Here is a 19040-nt window from a genome sequence, read left to right on the forward strand (position 1 = left end):
CCCCTTTATCATTAGCTTTTGAGAGGTTCTTTTAGTAAACTACAAATACTAAAAAAAAATATGACTAGTGGTCTTCTGATGCGAAGTTTGTCGATCGTTCATTCCAGACTGCCCCGACGGTATATGATCAGGGCCACTATTCGTCTGGTTCAACCAATCGTCATAGCTTGAAATGTTTGGGTCTTTCAAGATTGTTATAAGACGAACATCCTGTCTTTGAAGGTCGATCGATAGACCAAGTTTTAATAGGCGGTCGGTTGATAGACCAGGGTTTGATAGACGACCACTCAACCTCCATTGGTCATCAGATCTTCTATCTTCATTGTGATCTTCGATCGATCGATCGTGCTCTCCATCGGTCGCTCGCCTTTCACCTATAGTCTCTCCTTTTAGCGGTTTGATTGCATTGAGATTCATGCTAACATATTTTTTTGTATGCAACCATAACAAAAATTGTGACTCCTACATATGATAGGGGCATTTACATACCACACAATTTTGATGTATTTAGATGCCATAATACCCAAAATTTTATATTTATATGCATAACACTCAAATCCTTATTATGACATAAAAATATCACAACTAAATTTCTTTTTTATTGCCTTTTTAATCTCTAATTTACAAAATAAATAGCACATTTTCATGTATAGATTTATGACACTAAAATGTTATAAATGTAACTATCAACCTTCAGGAATTGTGTGGCATGTAAATTTCCCAAAATAATATGAGAAGCCCAACATTCACTCGACATCACAAATCTTGTCTCAGGCTTGCATACATCCAGTGGCTTCACCAACCGTTTTCTTTTTATTAGAAAATTTGCCTACATATCCCACAATTCTTATGCACATACATATCTAATATTGTGATGTATAGTAGTCATATGCATGTAAATATGTATGTTTAGATGTTATATATGTAAATACACACGAACTGTGTGGTACGCATGTAAATTCCCCTTCTAAATTAAATATTTCACAACCAAAAGATATTCTTCATGCCACAAACTCGGCCACCAGGAATCCCATGCAACCATCTCATGCCAAGCCAACGGTCAACTTGCTTAACCAACAAGCCATGGATCCAATGCGGTGCTTTCCATCAAATCTAAAGGATTATTTAACTGCTGAAGACAAACAGCTTTTTAAAAAGTTAAAATAGTGATATTTTTTAGGAGGCATGAAAGATTTGGGTGTATAAACATAAAAGGTAAGTTGTAGATGTAAGATTTGTAAATACATAGGAATTGGGTGGTATGGATATATATAAATGCCCAAAAAACTAGCAACAGCTGCATCTCGCAACAGAGAGTTTATGAAGTCTTCCTGCAGTCCAATCTATGTATGGTCCCTATCATAAATGCCCAAAAAAATAGCACCAGCTGCATCTCGCAACAGAGAGTTTATGAAGTCTATGACCTTCATGTCAACCAAAAGGACCATTGTAGACTTCGAATTCTACATCATCCTCTAAGAGCATGCATCCAAAAAGCACTAAAAAATACAAATAATCTTCCTGCAGTCCAATCTATGTATGGTCCCTATCAAGGTCATAATTATAAAACATCATGCATCTTTAACATCATTGTGCCAAACCAACTATCATTACATTACTTTCTCTATAATAGTTTCCTCTGAAATACGACTTAGAAATAAGAAAATAATTGATAAGGATACATGACACAAACAAGTAAATTCCAAAACCCATTGATTGATTTTCCTCATTGAAAATCATGCACAGATCCAAACATGGCACTAACAGCTTCAAAATCATTGAGCATCAGAAAGTGAAAATTACCACATAATATAAAATTAATTTTCTTTAAACTAAAAGGAACATTGGATCTGCATGTCATCAATCAAATGTTTGTTTAATTGTCCGTAATATCATTACAACTGAGCAAACACACATCTTCTCATAATTACAATGGAGCTCAGGATCATTGTTAGGTACCAAAGGTACAAGTACACCATCTCTGAAGAAATATGTTAATTTAGAGTGAGATGAAGAACAGTTACCAGAATTTGCTGATGCGGTATCGTCCTCCATCCTCGTATGGCTGCCGCACTCTACTGGTAAAAGTTCTATCTTCTCTAAAGCTTTACAATGGCATGTCAATCTCTCAAAACTATCATTGCAATCTTCTTTGGTTTGACAATGTAGTCTCCTTCTACAAATTTCTTCCAAATTGGAACTACTTTCAGAAATGAAATATTTCCTAAACGATGACAAAATATTTAGAGAACGAGATGTTATAACGTCGTGGACGTCATCCACGGAGCTACATCCATTTGATTTCAAGAAAACGGAGATCATTTTACGAGCCATCACATTTATCGTGTTCACACAATTTGAGCAGCAGCCGTACAGGCATGCAGCCATGGAAATATTTTCATTCTCTTGGAAAGGAGAGCAGGGAGCATCACCCAACTCATTAGGAATGCTCCCCATATTGCATCTTCTGCTAGTTCCACTTTCAAAAGACTTGGTGAGCAACATTTGACAGCCATGATCGCACCCATTAGCCTTCGAGGTGTGATCATTTTTAGCTGCTGCTAAATCAGGAATTTGGTCCGCAGTGTTCGATCTGTCGCCTACTGCAGAACACACTAATCCAGAAGGTTTAAGACCATCAGTCAGTTCTTCAGAAGCCAAGGAAGGTTGACTGAAGTTATTCAGAACATCTAATATGATATCAGTATCTGATTTAGTTGACATACAATCACCAAGCTCTTTACAAATGACTGAAATTTCACCATTATGAGCAACAAATCCTTGAGAAGAAATATCTGAAGCCATGTTGCAGCTTTTGTCAAGGAGTCGTATGCTCGATTGGTCATTAGCACTGCCGGCGCCCCCAGTATTGGCATTATCTGCTTGCAACTTCTTAGCACCCAATGTTTTGGAGTTTACATCTGCTGTGTTATTATCTGCATGTAAACTGCCGAAGCAATAAACAATAATAAGAAGAAAACAAAGAAAATAATATCGAAATACATATGCTAGTTTTTACCAAAGTTCATAATAAGAGTGTCCAGAGAAATTTGAGAGAAGATCAAATAGTAGAAACATAGCAGACCACTAAAAAATAAAAAAATAAAAAAAAAGCCAGTTAAATGATTCACAAGGATAGGCATAAAAAAGGGGGCATTTGCAAACATAACACAAAATTCTTATGTATTTACATATCTAACATCTAAACTTCTATGCTTGCATCCATAGCACTCAAATCTTTAACATCATATCAAAATACCACCACATTAAATCCAGAATAACAAGATTAATAACTTTTCAAAATGGAAATACACTTTTTTATGCATAAGTTTATGACACCAAAATATTATAAGTAAATATCAAACTTCAGGAGTTGGATATGTAAATACATAAAAATTGAGTGGTATGTGTGTAAATTTCTCTAAAAAAAATGAACACAAGTAAATTGCAGTAGCTCTAGCATTTTTTATGGCTTCCTTTAATAGAGAAAATGAAAAGTAAATTCAGATTGGATATTGTTCTAAAAAAACACCTCTGAAGCATGTATGCCCAGCTGTTCACCATGTCATCTAGGTAAGCCACTTGTGACAAAACTCTGAAATAGGGATATCTGTCTTTTCTGTTACCCAACTTCTCACGTATTTGTCCAACCAATAGCTCTAATACCTTCCTAACATCAGCAGATACTTCGCTCACCGATGTATAAAAGCCTCGATATGCCAATAAACCCACAGCAATTAAGCCTCTAACAACACCAGGAGGCTCCGTATCGTTAACATTATTACAAGGGTTCATTCCGGAGACCCTCTTTTCAGGCCAGCACTCTGAATGAACCTCACAAGTATTAAAAGGCCAACGCTTCCATGGCCCACTTACATCGGCGCAAGGACCTCCTTTCAATTTTGATGTCACCCAAACAAGCTCAGCATATTGTGGATACCTAAGAATCTGATAACCAAACATTACAACTGCTAAAAGTACATTTCCCTTCAAACCTTTACTGATTTTTGGAAATGAATCTTGCAAACCATAAGGCGGAGCGCAAACAAGCGGGTTTTCCATACCGTTTGGTCGTTGAAAAGTTTGGTCATGTATGCAAGAAGCTCCACTATTTGAAGCAATTTGTTCCGACTCCAATGACCTGTTGCATGAAACAGCAGTATTTCTAGCATTTGCTTTTTGAACTTCTACTTCTTGAGTGACAACCGCATGGTGAGAACATTGTTTATTAGCTTCCAAATTAATGTTTGCATGAGAGCCCTCATGTATATTTCCAGAATGTCTCATATGAGTTCTTTCATGCAATAGTGTAACATAATGCTGGATAAGATCATATGATAGTTTTTCCGCAGCCGAATTGATTACCCGCTCAAGATTGAGCTTTCCATCAATGTGGAGAAAAAATCTTGGTATTGTGCAATCTTTTAGAGTGGAAACGGCGTAACCGCGTACATTCCGTGAAAAAAAACGCATTAAACCGATCGGAAGGACAGTCATTTCCGCTTCACAAGTAGCCTGCGGAGCAGAAGAACGAGACCATTTAGTGCAATATTGATGAGACGTGCATTAAGGTTATAAAGGCCAAAACTAGATACTGGATTGCTAATCAACACCAAAAAAGGAAATTTTTCATTATCACAAAAGATGAGCTCAATTGGAATTTATAACAGGCAGACAAACACCACCACTGAAATTAGTTGAAATAGGTCCGGATGTACAGGCAGGAATTATTACCGAAAATAGGAACAAAATGGAAATATATATTAATGATCCATGTAAAAATCATTGCACATGACAAGAAAACAAACATCAAGAGCACATACATGTGAAAAATAATTGTTAATTATTCTAAACGAATTAAAATAACATTTCTTTTATGGTTCCATGCAACATGAAAAACAAATGTAGGAACCATTAAAGCACTGCCAACCAAAGGAAAATTTCAATTTTACAATCAAACAGGCCATTTCAATAAAAATAATAAATAGTTCATGGTCCCATCATGCAAAACAAATGCACCGATCATAAAAGCACCACCACAATATGGAGAATATCACTTAACATAACCAAATAAGTTAATTTCCCAACAAGAAGAACTGCAGAATCAGAGGTCAAAAAATGTATAAAGAAACATATAACATGGAAGGAATAAAACTCAATTAGTGGAAGAATAAAATTTCCATAAAGATGCAGTTACTGGTAGTCAAAGCATGCAGAGGCTAAATAATATTGAGCAAAGCAACACCATATCTCACAGGCAAAAATCATAAAACCTGAATACCACATTAGAAAGAATCAAAGAGGGAAATTTCTGTTGACAAAAAACACTGTATTCAATATGGAAAACAGAACAAGCAACCTTAATTTCGCAGTGCAGTCATTAAATGAGATTCCCTGATTTTCTGGTTAAACACAAACTAGACATAAATATATCTAATTATATAAAGCAGCAGCAAATCATCCACTGGAAGATTAAGAAGCATCATAACAAAAAAAATAAAAAATAAAAAAAAATAACATAAAAACATGAACAGCATTCAAAAAAATAAAACCTGTATATTTCAAAAATGGGAAAAGATTTATGGAAACAATGTAAATCATTATTCAAAACATTTACTTTTGCTGAAAGTGAAATGTGCTGAAAATTTTGAAAACTAATAATTGCTAAGCAAGCATGTTAAAGAGCAGGCCAAAAATAACAAAAAAAATTTACAACCGGTACCCTCTATAAGAATCTCAAGCTTACCAGGATAGTTAATGATGCAGCAGTAACGGCAGAATCTACCTGCTCAACCAATGAGTTCCATAATTCAGAAGTAACTTCCCTCCTGGTGGTAAGATTTTCTGTTATGGACTGACTTCTCTCAGAATTGACTTGTCTCTCACTTGCGCTCCGGTCTGCAACCTCAATAGCCCATAAATCTATTCTAGGCATGTAGATTATGCACCGACCAACATCCAGGCATTTCACTGCCACAGAGGTTAAGTCAGGCTCGTAGTTTTACAATTTGGTCGGGAAAATCATCAGAGAGACATAATTGCAGAATTACAATGCAATCAAAATTAAGGGCGCAAAAACATTCAGGTAAATCAAGTTACTGAAAAGCAAACTACAATAAAAAAATTGTTAAGAATATAAAAGCAAACATTTAATAAATTACTACTTTTTACTATAAGAATTAGGCAAGATCTTTAGTGCAACTTCCTCAAAAGTCCCAGCACATGGAAGAAATGTTGGCAAATAATTTTATAATATGGTGTACAGTGGGTACACTCAGTAAACATAGCTATCAACTTATAAAAAAAGCCTGATTATTGAGGGAATCACTACCAAAGATGAATCAATATAAATCTTTTTAGTCGCAATTACATCTATGATTTCCGATAAAAATCAAATATGCAATTCAGGAAAAAATAGCGAAAATAACAGGACAAAAAAAAGGAGAAAATAAGTAATGGGAAAAATCTCGCAAGTATCTCATCCACATCATTGTACAAAAGGGGAGGTATATATATAACTCCAAGAGGCATTACATAATAGGAATAAATAATAAAAGAGGGATAATAATTAGGAATTGGCAATTCTATAGGAAAGCATGTGGATTACAAATTGAGGGTTGTAAAGAGACAGATCCAATGATATAGAGCTTTAATCCGTGTGTATTAAGTTCTTTGATATGTGAGAGTCAAAAGAAAAAAAATCCAACAATATAAAACTTTGATTCGTGTGTCTTCAATTCTTTACAATGATTGGAGTATAAATTCAACACTCCCCCCAAACTGGACGGTAGAGATTTACCATTTCAAGCTTGCTTATGATATTTTAAAACTTTAGTTGTAGATTCATTTGGTGAATATGATAGCCAGTTGATCTCCTGCCAACATATATGAAATACAAATCAGACTTGTTTTCAATTTCTCTTTTATAAAGTTTCTATCAACCTCAACATACTTGGTTTGATCAAGTTGTATAGGATTATGTGCAATATTGATGATAGATTTGTTATCACAATATATCTTCATAAGGTCTTTCTACTTAATATTTAAATCATTTAATATAATTTTAACCTATAGAAGCTCACATTCCTTGCACAATGGCTCTACTCGGCTTCAACACTTGACCTTGAAACCAAAAGTTATTTCTTGCTTCTCCAAGTTGTGTGATTTCTTCCTAAGAATATGTGACTCTTCGGGTTTGTGCATGAATAAACTAACAAGATATGCTCCAAATACAATATAATGACGCGTGTGAGAAAAGAAAATTAATTTTCCCATTAACCTTCTTCATTAATGTCCAATTGTCTTATTTCAGTCAGAGTTTCACATGGCTTGCACTATGTCATATTTGTCTTTTTCAGCATATCCATAACATATTTCTGATGAGAAAGAGATGTCAATTGTTTAGATTGAGCCACATATTCTAATAAAGTATTTGAGTTGTTCTAACTCTTTAATTTCAAATTCCCTAGCAAACCTTTTTCTTAGAGTTACTTTCTCTCAATTGTCATCTACGGGGACAGTCAAATCGTCAACATATACAATAAAGATTGAGATTTTAATGTCGGGAGAGTGTTTGATGACTCCTTTCACAACCTTTGCAAATATGTCAAACCAAGTTTTCGGTGATTGCTTTAGCCCATATAGGGCCTTTTTCAATCTGCATACTTGATTCTTTTAAACTATCAAATCATGATAGTGAATCAATAAAGACCTCTTTTTCAACATCACTATGTAAGAAAGCATCTTTTAAATCATATTGTTGTATAGGCCACCCATAATTTATTGCTAGGATATCATAATGCAAATAATACTTATTTTAGCAATAGGATAAAATTTTTCTTGATAATTAATCCCATATTGTTGAGTATATCCTTTTGCTACAAAATTTTCTTTATATTTTCTTGGCATTGTATTCAACGTAAAAAAATTATTTGCATCATATTGTCTTCTTTCCTTCGGGTAATTCAGTGATCTCCCATATATGAATTTTTTAAGGTATTTGTCTCTTCTGTCTTAACTTTTTTCTGGTTTTTATTTACAAGTGCCTCACACAAAATTTGTGGAATGAAAATATAATTGGTGATATTGGTTAGAAATGCTTTATGAGATGTATTTAGAGTTGAGATATAAATGAGTGGTAGTGGGCTAAGTAGTGTGACCTGATAACAATTTCGAGTCTTGAACTTGCTGGAGATCTTGGTTTGGTGTATTCCTTCTTGTATAGACCTAAAGGAGGATAATTTATACAAGCTTTGTATTTGTGGGATTCTCTATTACAGGAATGTCAAGAAGAAATATATCATCAAATTTATTATCAAAATGAGAATTCTCCCCTTGAAAATGGGTTTGAGTAAAGCTATAGGTTTCATCAAAAGTGACGTCCATTGAAATGAAGAAATTTTTTTGTAAGTGGAAGACAACACTTGCATCGCTTTTGTGTGGCAAAATATCTAATGAATATGCATTTGAGAACTGTTTGGTCAAATTTTCATCTATGTTATCTATGGATATAAATAAGCAATGCATCCAAAATCTTTTTGAGAGATCTTCGAGAAGAAGTTCATAGGAAAAAATTCTATCAAATAATTTACTAGACTTCTAGTCAACTACGCTTGAGGGCATTTTATTAAATTAAATAGGGAGTTGTAAGAACAACTTCTCACCAATATTATTTTGGTATTTGATTTTGCAGGAGAAATATCCTAGAACAACTTCTCCCCAATGTCATTTTTTGTGAGTGGATAATAGCACGTGCACCATTTTTATGTGCAGAATATTCATTGAATATGCATTTAAGAACTCTTTGGACAAATTTTCCTCTTATAATTTTATGGATATAAATAAACAATGCATTCAAAATTTTTGGAGGGATTTTTAAGAAGTTGTTCGCAAGAAAAATTCTATACAATAATTTATTAGACTTTTGGATTCAATTACTCTTAAGGGTATTTTATTAATTAAATGGTAGTTGTTAGAACAATATTTCCTCAATATTATTTCGGCATTTGATTTTGCAAAAGAAATATCCTAGTTACCTCTAAACTGTGATGATTTTTTCTTGCTACTATTATACTTTATTAATGAATGCCAACGCTGGAAGATTGGTGAATAATACATTTTATTTGAAATAATGATGTTAATATATGATTAAAATAAGCACAATCATTATTAGTTTAAAAAATTTTAATTTTTACAGTTAAATTGAATTTTTATCATAACCATGAAAATAGAGATTATAGGGCTAACATCAGATTTCTATTTAATTAAATATGCTCATCATTTGAATGCAGACATCAATAAACATAATAAAACTAGTGATTTCATAAATATAGAGCATTTTAGAGGATCCACAAATATCAGAATGAATTAATACAAAATGACTAGAACTAGAGTACTTTTAGAATAGAAAACACAATGATGTTTAACAATTTCGCAAGCTTCACGACGAAAATTTTTAACATTTGTGTTTATGAAAAATGAAAGAAACATTCACTAATTTTTTTTTTAATTATATCATAATCTATAATGACTGGTTCAAGTGTTGTCAGTAATATGAGAAGTGAAGGACTATGATATTTGACGTTGATATTCAAGTATATATAACTCATCGTTTTCTCTAGCTTGTCGGATCATCTTCCTCATAGTGAGATCCTAAAAACTAATAAAAAATCAATAAATAATATGATTTTGTTGTTGTGTTCATTGTAAATTTGTGAATAGATAAAAGGATAACTGCAAAATTTAGGACATGTAATATGTTACTGTGAGTTAAATTGGGAAAAATTAAGATGTCTCCCTATCCTACAACAGTTTTTAAAGATCCATATGTGGTTTTCATTTTTTTAATGCTAGGACAAAATTTGTAAGTTTAAAATATATTAGTAATGTTTGTTATATGGTCAGTGGTAGCTAAATTTGGGATCCATGAAGGAGAAGACTATTAGAGACATTAAAAGCATAAAAATGAAAAACATAAAACTATGAGCAAGAGAACAAAATCCTGATCATTTTTTAAGGAATTGAAAAAATTACTTAATTTGTCAATTTCTTCTGAAGTAAGTCATTCTGACTCCAATAGGCGGGTCTGCCCTCCTTTATTTCTTATGTAGCTTCAATTTACTTAATTAATCCAATGACTAAATAACTAAGGTCTATTACTCCAAATTTTAGAGTGAAAAATTTTAGCTTTTGGTGCACACATGGAAAGGAACAAAAGAAATTCACCCACCAACATTAATATTTTTTTAAAGCAAATGGTACGCAATAAAGAAATTCACTCACCACCATCAAGTACCCTTTCACTTATAGCACGCAGGAAAAGAAGCATTGCATTTTTAAAATTATAAATCATATGCATAATTGAAGGTATATCAATTACAATATAAGGCAAAATTAACACTAAAAATGATACAAAACAACAAAGAAGAACATAAGACGGATCAATCATCGTCATCATTATCATCATTGGCCATATCCTAACAATTAGGTGTCAACTTAAACCTATTCTACACAAATCTAATGTTGCCCACCATGTATGCCACTTAAATATAACATGACACAAAAAATTCAGTCACTTTACATGATATTTTATAAAGAACCTAAAACATTCAATAAAAATTATGAAAATATGATCAACTTTAGTGATCTTAATATCGTAAATAATAACAAACTTTTTAATCTACTATCACATCAGTAAAACGGATGTTGAGGAGACTTTAAATAAAATAAACTGTGAAAAAGTAGTAGAGTCTGATGGTATTTCAATAAAAGTATGAAAAAGTTTAAGAGATATGAGAATTTCTTGATTCATTAAATTTTTGAATATTAGTTTAAAAACTAAAAGGATTTGTACAGAGTAGAGAAAGGGTCTATTGGTTCCAGAATAGAGGGATGCATAAGAGTGTGTGAACTACAGATGAATTACGTAAATGTGTCTTACATTAAAGTTATGGGAGAGAGCAATTAAAAATACGTTACAACGGGATATAAAAATTTCTCTAAATTAATTTGGATTCATGTTAAGCAAGTCTACTATGAAAGCTATACATTTATTGAGAGGTTTGATGGAGAAGTATAGAGAAAGCAAAGAGGATCAACATATGATTTTTGTTTATTTAGAAAAAACTTATGATAAGGTTCTAAGAGAAATGCTTTGGAGAGTTTTAGAAAAGAACGATGTTGATATTTCTTATATTCAAGTCAATAAAGATATGTATATTAGAGTTGTTACTTGTGTTCAAACACAAGGAGGATTGATCAAGGAGGATTGATCAAGTATTGATCAAGTATTTTCCAAATTTAGTTGGATTACATCAGGGATTGACTTTAAGTCCGTCTCTTTTTGTTTGAGTTATGGATGTTCTTACTGGACATTAATAGGAGGATGTATATTGGTGTATGTTTTCCGCTGATGATATCCTTCTTGTGGATAAGAGAAGAGAGAATTCAGGAAAAACTTGATTTATGGAAGTCAACATTAGAGTTTAAAAGCTTTCATTTGAGTCGATCTACAACTAAATACATGGAATATAATTTAATAGCGATAAATCTAGTGGAGGGATTGTAACAATGGATGATCAAGTCACTAAAAGAAGTGAACATTTTAGATATCTCGAGTCAATTGTTCAAAGTGATGGTGACAGATGGAGATGTTATTAGGAGAATTCAAGTTGGATGGTTGAAAAGGGGGAATGCATCTGGCCATTGTGTAATAGAGAAGTACAGCTTATAGTAAAAGGGGGAATGCATCGAGCCATTGTGTAATAGAGAAGTACAGCTTATAGTAAAGAAAAATTTTATAAAAAGGTGGCAAGACCTGCAATATTTTATGTCGCAGAATGTTGGCCTGTAAAAGAGAAGCATAATATTAAGTTAAGTATTTTTGAGATGAGAATGCTTGGGTGGTTAAGTAGCTTTACACTTGGACAAAAAGGAAATGAATATAACTGTGAAAGGGTTGGAATAGCTCAAATGACAGACAAGATTAGAGAATGCCGCCTGAGAAGGTTTGGTCAAATTAAACATCGATCATCTGATGACCCATTTAGGGGAGTAGATGCTCTAGATTTGACTCATGTTAAGAAATGTAGACATGGACCTAAAAAGATTTGGGCATGCTTTGTATAAAAAATGATCTTTAAGTTATTAGAATTAAATGAAAATATGACACTCAATAAAATACAATAGAGAAAAAGGATTCATGTAGCTGCCCCCACTTAGTGGGATAAAGGCTAGTAGTAGTTGTTCTTGTTGTGTTAAAAAAAAATAATATGACAAGCATATTGATATATTAAAGCTTAAGAATTATGATTTTCATTCCTTTCGAAATGCAACAAAAGAAAATGTCAAATGTAAAGTAGACAGTAAAGCAGTACTGTAAAAAAGCTCTCAAAATCAGAAAAACATAACAAGTATAAAATGGTATGCGCCATGAAAGCTATACGCCTTGCATCATGGTGAAGAAACAAAGTTAGTATGGCATCCACCATATTTCAAACCACACTCTAGCTGAGGCTTTGTCATGACAAGACTAGGGTTATGACTTTAGCTCAAAGATCGTTAATCGTTAAAAAATTTATTCGAATTATACCTCAGGTCAAAAGAAACGAACTGAGCTATGAGTCCAAACTTTGGTTTGAACTTTTTATGAGCCAATTTCAAGACATACACGAATCAGCATGAACAGACTCAAGGTCAGCTCAAATTATTTTTTTATTCATAAGAATTATATATATTTCTAAAAAAATCAAATATAACGAGCTACGAGCCGATTTTGAGCTGAAACAAATCCAAATAACTCAGTTTGAGCTGTCTTGTTTTAATTTTGAGTTGGATCGAGCCGATTTCAAGCTGGAATGGATCCAAATAACTCAAATTTCAGCCAGCTCACTTTGATTTTGAGTTAAATCGAGCTCGATTCGATTTTAAAACGAATGGCTTGAAATTTAATATAACACGCCACGAGCCGATTTCAAGCCAAGCCCAGCTCGGCTGGAAACTGGCATGTTAACAGCCCAAGGCAAGTGCCATTATCAACAATTAACAAAATCCACTAGCTATTACAAAACAACTGGATATCTAGGCTGAACAAATGGCTTTATGATATTTCTTATCCTTATGACCATTAAATAACTTAAACGGGACAGTTTAATCTAAAAATATAAAAGGAATAAATCTCATTACAAATCATTTTGAAATAGCATTTAGCCATTTATAATTTCCAAAATTTACCAGCAAGAGACATCGTAACCGAAAAGTTGAATTTTATCTTCATTATATCAGTTAAAATTAAACAAAGGGCTTGACATCTTCCAACACAACAAAAAGCACAAACTACTGCTCAGTCAATAAAAGGGCATAACATTAAATAAGTGAATATATCATTAAGATGCACATAAATGGAAAATTCATAGAGAAACATACATAGAATTTGTGTTAGTCCATGAATCATATCGCCATGCCCCTCTTGTGAGATGGTAGCCAAAGTAACCTTCCGAATTTCTACATGCCCAGTGAATCCTTGGAGAATACAACTAGCGAGATGTTGTTGGCCAGACCTTGGAGGCCCGAATATCAGAGTCCGAAATCCTTGGGATTTTCCAACCCGAGGGAAACTCTTTTGCATTAACTTCTCATCCACATAAGAACCAAAAGTTTTCATTCCAGAGGAATCAAAACTCTCATTTTCAACAGATTCATCATCCACCTCTTCCAATAGAACAGGATTATTGAATCCTGATGAACCCATTACAAGACCATACTGAGCAAGTTTAGTTTCAAATTTTTCAGCAATAAAAGGCTCCTGAATCAAATAATCGAGGTGTGACCACCAAAATGCCACGGGCACACACTTTTGCTCCAAAGCCAAAACTATGGCATTTTTAATGGACTTTAACGCCTTAAAAATCATAGGAGGTAGCCATATTTGTTCATCAATATAAAGATAGACAAGTAAATGTGCTAGTGGCAGTAAAAGACATGAGATCAGATGGACAGGAAGAGGCGATGCAACTATATCATTTACAGCTATTCCTGCTTCCCTTCGAGAACATGGAGGAGGTGCCAATGTGAGAGCTGCCAACCAGTCCCTTTCCTCCACCTTAAACAATGGTAGACAAGGAAGCTTCCCTTGAATTGAACCCCGAGCAGCAGAAGAGAGAATTTGTTGCAAACCACAATTCCTTTTTAAAGCATGCATGACAGCTTGAGTACAAAGAGCTTGTATGTCAGCACCAGCATAACCAACAGTTTGATTTGCAATCCATGATAGTAGAGATCCAGACAAAGGTTTTGGCCAATTTCGAGTATGAAGAGCGAGAATAGAAGATCTATCCTTCTCTGAAGGCAGAGGAAAATATATCTCACGGTCAAATCTCCCAGGTCTCCTTAGTGCAGGATCAACAGCATCAGGACGATTTGTAGCACCTATTACGATAACTGAGCCACGAGATTTCAAGCCATCAAGCAACGAAAGCAGTGTGGACACAACAGAACTATGTGTCTGATCCTGCTGCTTCGATCGACGTGGAGCTAAACCATCAATCTCATCAAAAAATATTATAGATGGCTGAGACCGCTCCGCTACCTGGAAAAGTAACCTTAATTGACGCTCAGCATCACCCACATACTTTCCCAAACAATCAGCACCTTTGCGTGAAAAATATGCTATTCTTTTATCACCACGAGAGCAGGCACCAATTAAAGCTCGAACAACATGAGTCTTCCCAGTACCGGGATAGCCATGAAGAAGAACTCCTCTTGGAGGGTTCATACCCAGATTAGCAAAGAACTCTGGATATAAAAGAGGTAACAGAACTACTTCCTTCATGCATTGAATGACATTTTCTAGACCTGCCACAGATTCCCAACCCTGGAAAAGATTTTCATTTTCAGAAGAACCGCCAATGTAGATTGGTGCAATTCTTAAGATGTCTCGGTGAAGTCTTTTGCCTTCCCTTTTTAGGAACTCTTCGTCCTCTCCGCAATGTTCTAACCACTTCTCTTCGGCCTCTAAATCCTTTCTCCGGGCTTCATTTGCGGCTTTTCGGAGATCCAACCTATTTTTTTTATCTTTCATTTTTCTTATTTGAAGTGAATGTTTATTTCCATGTGGCTGGAAGAAACGGCGATGATCGCTGCATGCTATGAGAAATTTACGATGATCAAATATGCAACCCTCTACACGGCTGCAAGGCTGCAATTAAAAAAAAAATTAGTACATAAAAGATGCTGGAAAGAAAATGTCAATCAACCACATATAGAAATTGAGAACAACCAAGTGGTAGGTTTTGGGGCACCGATCAACACGGCAGCCAATGGTGGCTCCCGGGCTTACAACGACTACATTTTAATGCCCTGCCCCTGCATAGCGCTGCTCTAACATTCTTCAAGCATCCCAGCCCAGCAAAGTAGACCTTAAATGAATTAAGATGAGTAAAATACATTACTTACTCAACTGTAGCACAAAAAAAAAATGCTCTTCAAAGATCTTAAATGCAAAATAAAGAAAAATCAGTTCAGAATCATGACAACAATTGAGAAGAAACCTAAGACAAAAGCTTACAAATGCGAAAATGAGCACAAAGGCAGATACTAAGTAAAAAAAAAAAAAAACGGTGAAAAAGAAAATTTTACGCAATGGATGCTAAATAAATAACCAACAAAAATATAAGGAAATGCTGAAGTTTTTGTATGAAATGAAAGTCAAATTATGTACTCATTTTAAACCAGTTAAAACATGAAGCAACGTTACCAAAATTGAAACTCGGTATACATCAGCATCTATACGCTACAACGGCTAAAAACATAAAAAAAAGATGGAAATAGATCTGCTAACAGTAAATACAAATGACCATCAAACTCGAGGTTCAACCTCGTGAAGGCTTTTTACCAGTACAACTTGAAATATACATTGTATAGGTAAGTCAAAAATGTCCCAAGTGATTAAAGGGTATGAGCGGCACATAGAAAACAAGGCTGATTATTCTTGGTTCACATTAATACTGTAATTACATAAACAATGCACTTTCAAAAGTCATTTCCGGACTATCTTCCCACTAAGTAGAACTATAACTAAGACTAATTGAAGCATCCGAAAGATTGATGATCTCCTTTTCACTAATTTATGTTCTCACATTAATACTGTAATTACATAAACAATGCACCTTCAAAAGTCATTTCCGGACTATCTTCCCACTAATTAGAACTATAACTAAGACTAATTGAAGCATCCAAAAGATTGATGATCTCCTTTTCACTAATTTATGTTCTATCAATTAATCCAAAAAATTGGAAAATTTTGCATCAAGACAATGCCTATACCAAATATGAATCAAATCTGCAAACATATAAGAAAATAAATCATGTAATTTAAATTATATGAATACCAAAACATTGTAAATGATCATTGTAGGTGAATATAAACCGCATGATATCTGCATTAATTGAAGAACGACAGTCTCATATAATGGCGCAGCACATACCTCTGGACTCCAAACAGCACAATGTAGGTGAACCCAAACACGAGCAATGCCAAAACGATCAACAATAGGGCCCAAAAGCTTGCCAAGCCATCCTAGTTCATCTCCAAATCCATCCCAGACATTGTAATTAGGTTCCTCTGAAGCTGTAGATCCTTCATAGGCCTCATTTTCACTATCAAAAGATTCCTGGGCCAGCTTTTTTGGAGGCTTCCCATCACTCCCACACCCGCACAAACCACACCTCCTTCCTTCTTTTATTCTGAAGCCTGCAATCTTCTCATCTGACAAAGAAACTCTTTGATCATTATCCTTCACAAAATGCTCACTTTCCTGGATGTTATCCTTCAAAACACCCTCTCTCTCCACAGTATCAAAACACTCGTGATGCTTGTCATGTTGAATAGGTTCATGATCTTCGGAAACATGCTCCTCTGTTTCCCAGGATTGTCGAGGAAGAGTATCCTCCACCACATCTGCATAATGAGGTCCTCCGTCATGGACATTTGAGTTTACACATTCAGCATCTTCAACAAGCCCTACAGCTCTTTCAGCACTCTCCAATATCTTCGCTTGCTCAATGCCAAGCTGAGCATCCACAGTCACTCCAACAACATCTACCGGAGAAGTTCTCTCTGTAGGTGGGCTACTAGCGTAGCCTTCGTACAACAGCGGCAAGGTCTCATCTTTGTTACCAGCTTGGTTAACAGCTGCTGATACGTCATGAGTAGAACCTTTTTTCCGTCTCCAACTTCTCCTGACCGAACTATGCGCTGCAGCATCATCCTCTACCACCAATGGCACTGCAGACTTACTCAACAAAGATAACGACTTTTCCCTTCCCTTCCCAACCCTATCCCGCAACCTTGACTTCCAGCTCTCTTCTTCCACCAGCGAAGTAGCCAACTGGGAAACAGGCTCTAATTTCCCCTTCCACTTTCCTTTCTTCATCTCACCACCACCGTTGGTAGTATCGAGATCCATAAGCCTCTTCCTACGCGTTGAGGGGACGGGAGACGAGTCCAGCAGAACAGGAGCGCGACGCACGCGGGAACTGCGACGGAGGATGGTGTCTTCATCGTCGGCGGGCTTGCGATGGACGATATAGGAGGCGGTGGGTGAGTCGCGGATGGCATCGAGCCGCTTATGCTTCTTCCGGGCCCTCGATCGGTACAGTACCTCCCGCCGCCTTTTCGCCGGATGAATCGATGCAGCGCGAGGAGAAGATGGCATCGGCAGAGGGCGAGAGGGATCGAAGGGTTTGGAAATCCTTGAGCGAAGCGAAGAACGCCAGTAATTTTTGTTTGCTTAAACTCCGGGAAGAGGGGAGGGACGCATGAATACATGATTCCTTTTATCTTTTTTACGCTCATACTTGAGTTTTTATGAAATAAGCGCCCGGTTAATCAAATATATATTATATTATAGAATTATAATTTATCTATGAAACATATTCATAAAATAGAGCACAAGTAAAAAAAAAAAAAAGATAAATAGTAAATAATTAATCGTGTCTTATTCATAAGATAATTCTCTTATTTATAGGGATAAATAGTAAATAATTAGTTGTGTCTTATTCATAAGATAATTCTCTTATTTATAGGAAAAGTTGTACAAAACAATGATATTATATTTTTTCTCATACATTAAAGAGTTCGTACTAGGTATAGCACATATTCATTATATTACTTTTTTAACAAGATTTTGATACCTTTGGTAAATCTTACAATCTTTATATTAATGTCTACAAATGTGCTATTGTTTTTTTCTAAATCTGTGAATGCGTCTACTTTAAAAAAAAAAATTCTCATCTTTTTATGATTTTGCTTTTAAATCATTTTCCTGGAATTATTCAGGTATCACTATCAGACCTTTCAAACTTGTTAATTCTGATTGTCGCTTGCTTATTGATAAAATCAATCATTAGTTGACGGGTTGGAAGTAAAACAATATATTTGCTTTTAGTAAGCTTCAACTTATTAAATCCAATATTTGGAGTTATCTTTATTACTAGTTTTATTCTATTGTTTTACCTAATTGATTGAGGAAAAAAATTCTTTCGTGATCTCTAATTTCCTTTATAATAATGATAATTGGAAAAAAAACTTATACTATTGTGTGGGGTAAAGTTACTAGGCCAAAGCATTGTGGTGGTTTTGATGAGCTTCCTTCCTTAGATACCATAATTATTATTTGTAAATCTTAAATAATTTAAAATTTTAGTAATTATAATTCACGTTGCATCCAAATTTTATTTTAATCATTATGATTCGCTATGGTACAGTTCTCATAAAAAGTTCTCTCTTTTTTGGAAAGATTTAGTTAACATTGTTAAAAGGACAAGACCCTCTTTAACTTTTAAAATTATTGATAATAGTCATTTTTTGATCATTGGTTTAATGATTTGTCTTTAATAAAGCATTTAGGTGGTATCATTTTCTCTTGGTTCAATCTTCCTTCTAATGAAAAAATTTGTGAGGTCATGTGTTTTAATTTTTGGAATTTATCAAATCTTGTTAAATCTTCTGATTTTGGAATCAAAATTATTAGTAATATTCTCAT

The 19040-nt window shown here is 34.4% G+C and overlaps 1 protein-coding gene across 1 annotated transcript; it reads right to left on the reverse strand.

The window, feature by feature from the left end:
- Positions 1–1774: 1774 nt before the first annotated feature.
- Positions 1775–17819, reverse strand: LOC110018423. Its single transcript, XM_020715732.1, is given in 7 exon segments — positions 1775–2947; positions 3533–4515; positions 5747–5970; positions 13423–15193; positions 15275–15332; positions 15334–15413; positions 16482–17819. Coding segments are annotated over 7 exon segments (5433 nt in total). The 5' UTR covers positions 17712–17819; the 3' UTR covers positions 1775–1860.
- Between the last annotated feature and the right edge of the window lie 1221 nt (positions 17820–19040).

Source organism: Phalaenopsis equestris, unplaced genomic scaffold (assembly GCF_001263595.1).
Source record: "Phalaenopsis equestris unplaced genomic scaffold, ASM126359v1 Scaffold000022, whole genome shotgun sequence".
In the NCBI taxonomy this organism is placed as follows: domain Eukaryota; kingdom Viridiplantae; phylum Streptophyta; class Magnoliopsida; order Asparagales; family Orchidaceae; genus Phalaenopsis; species Phalaenopsis equestris.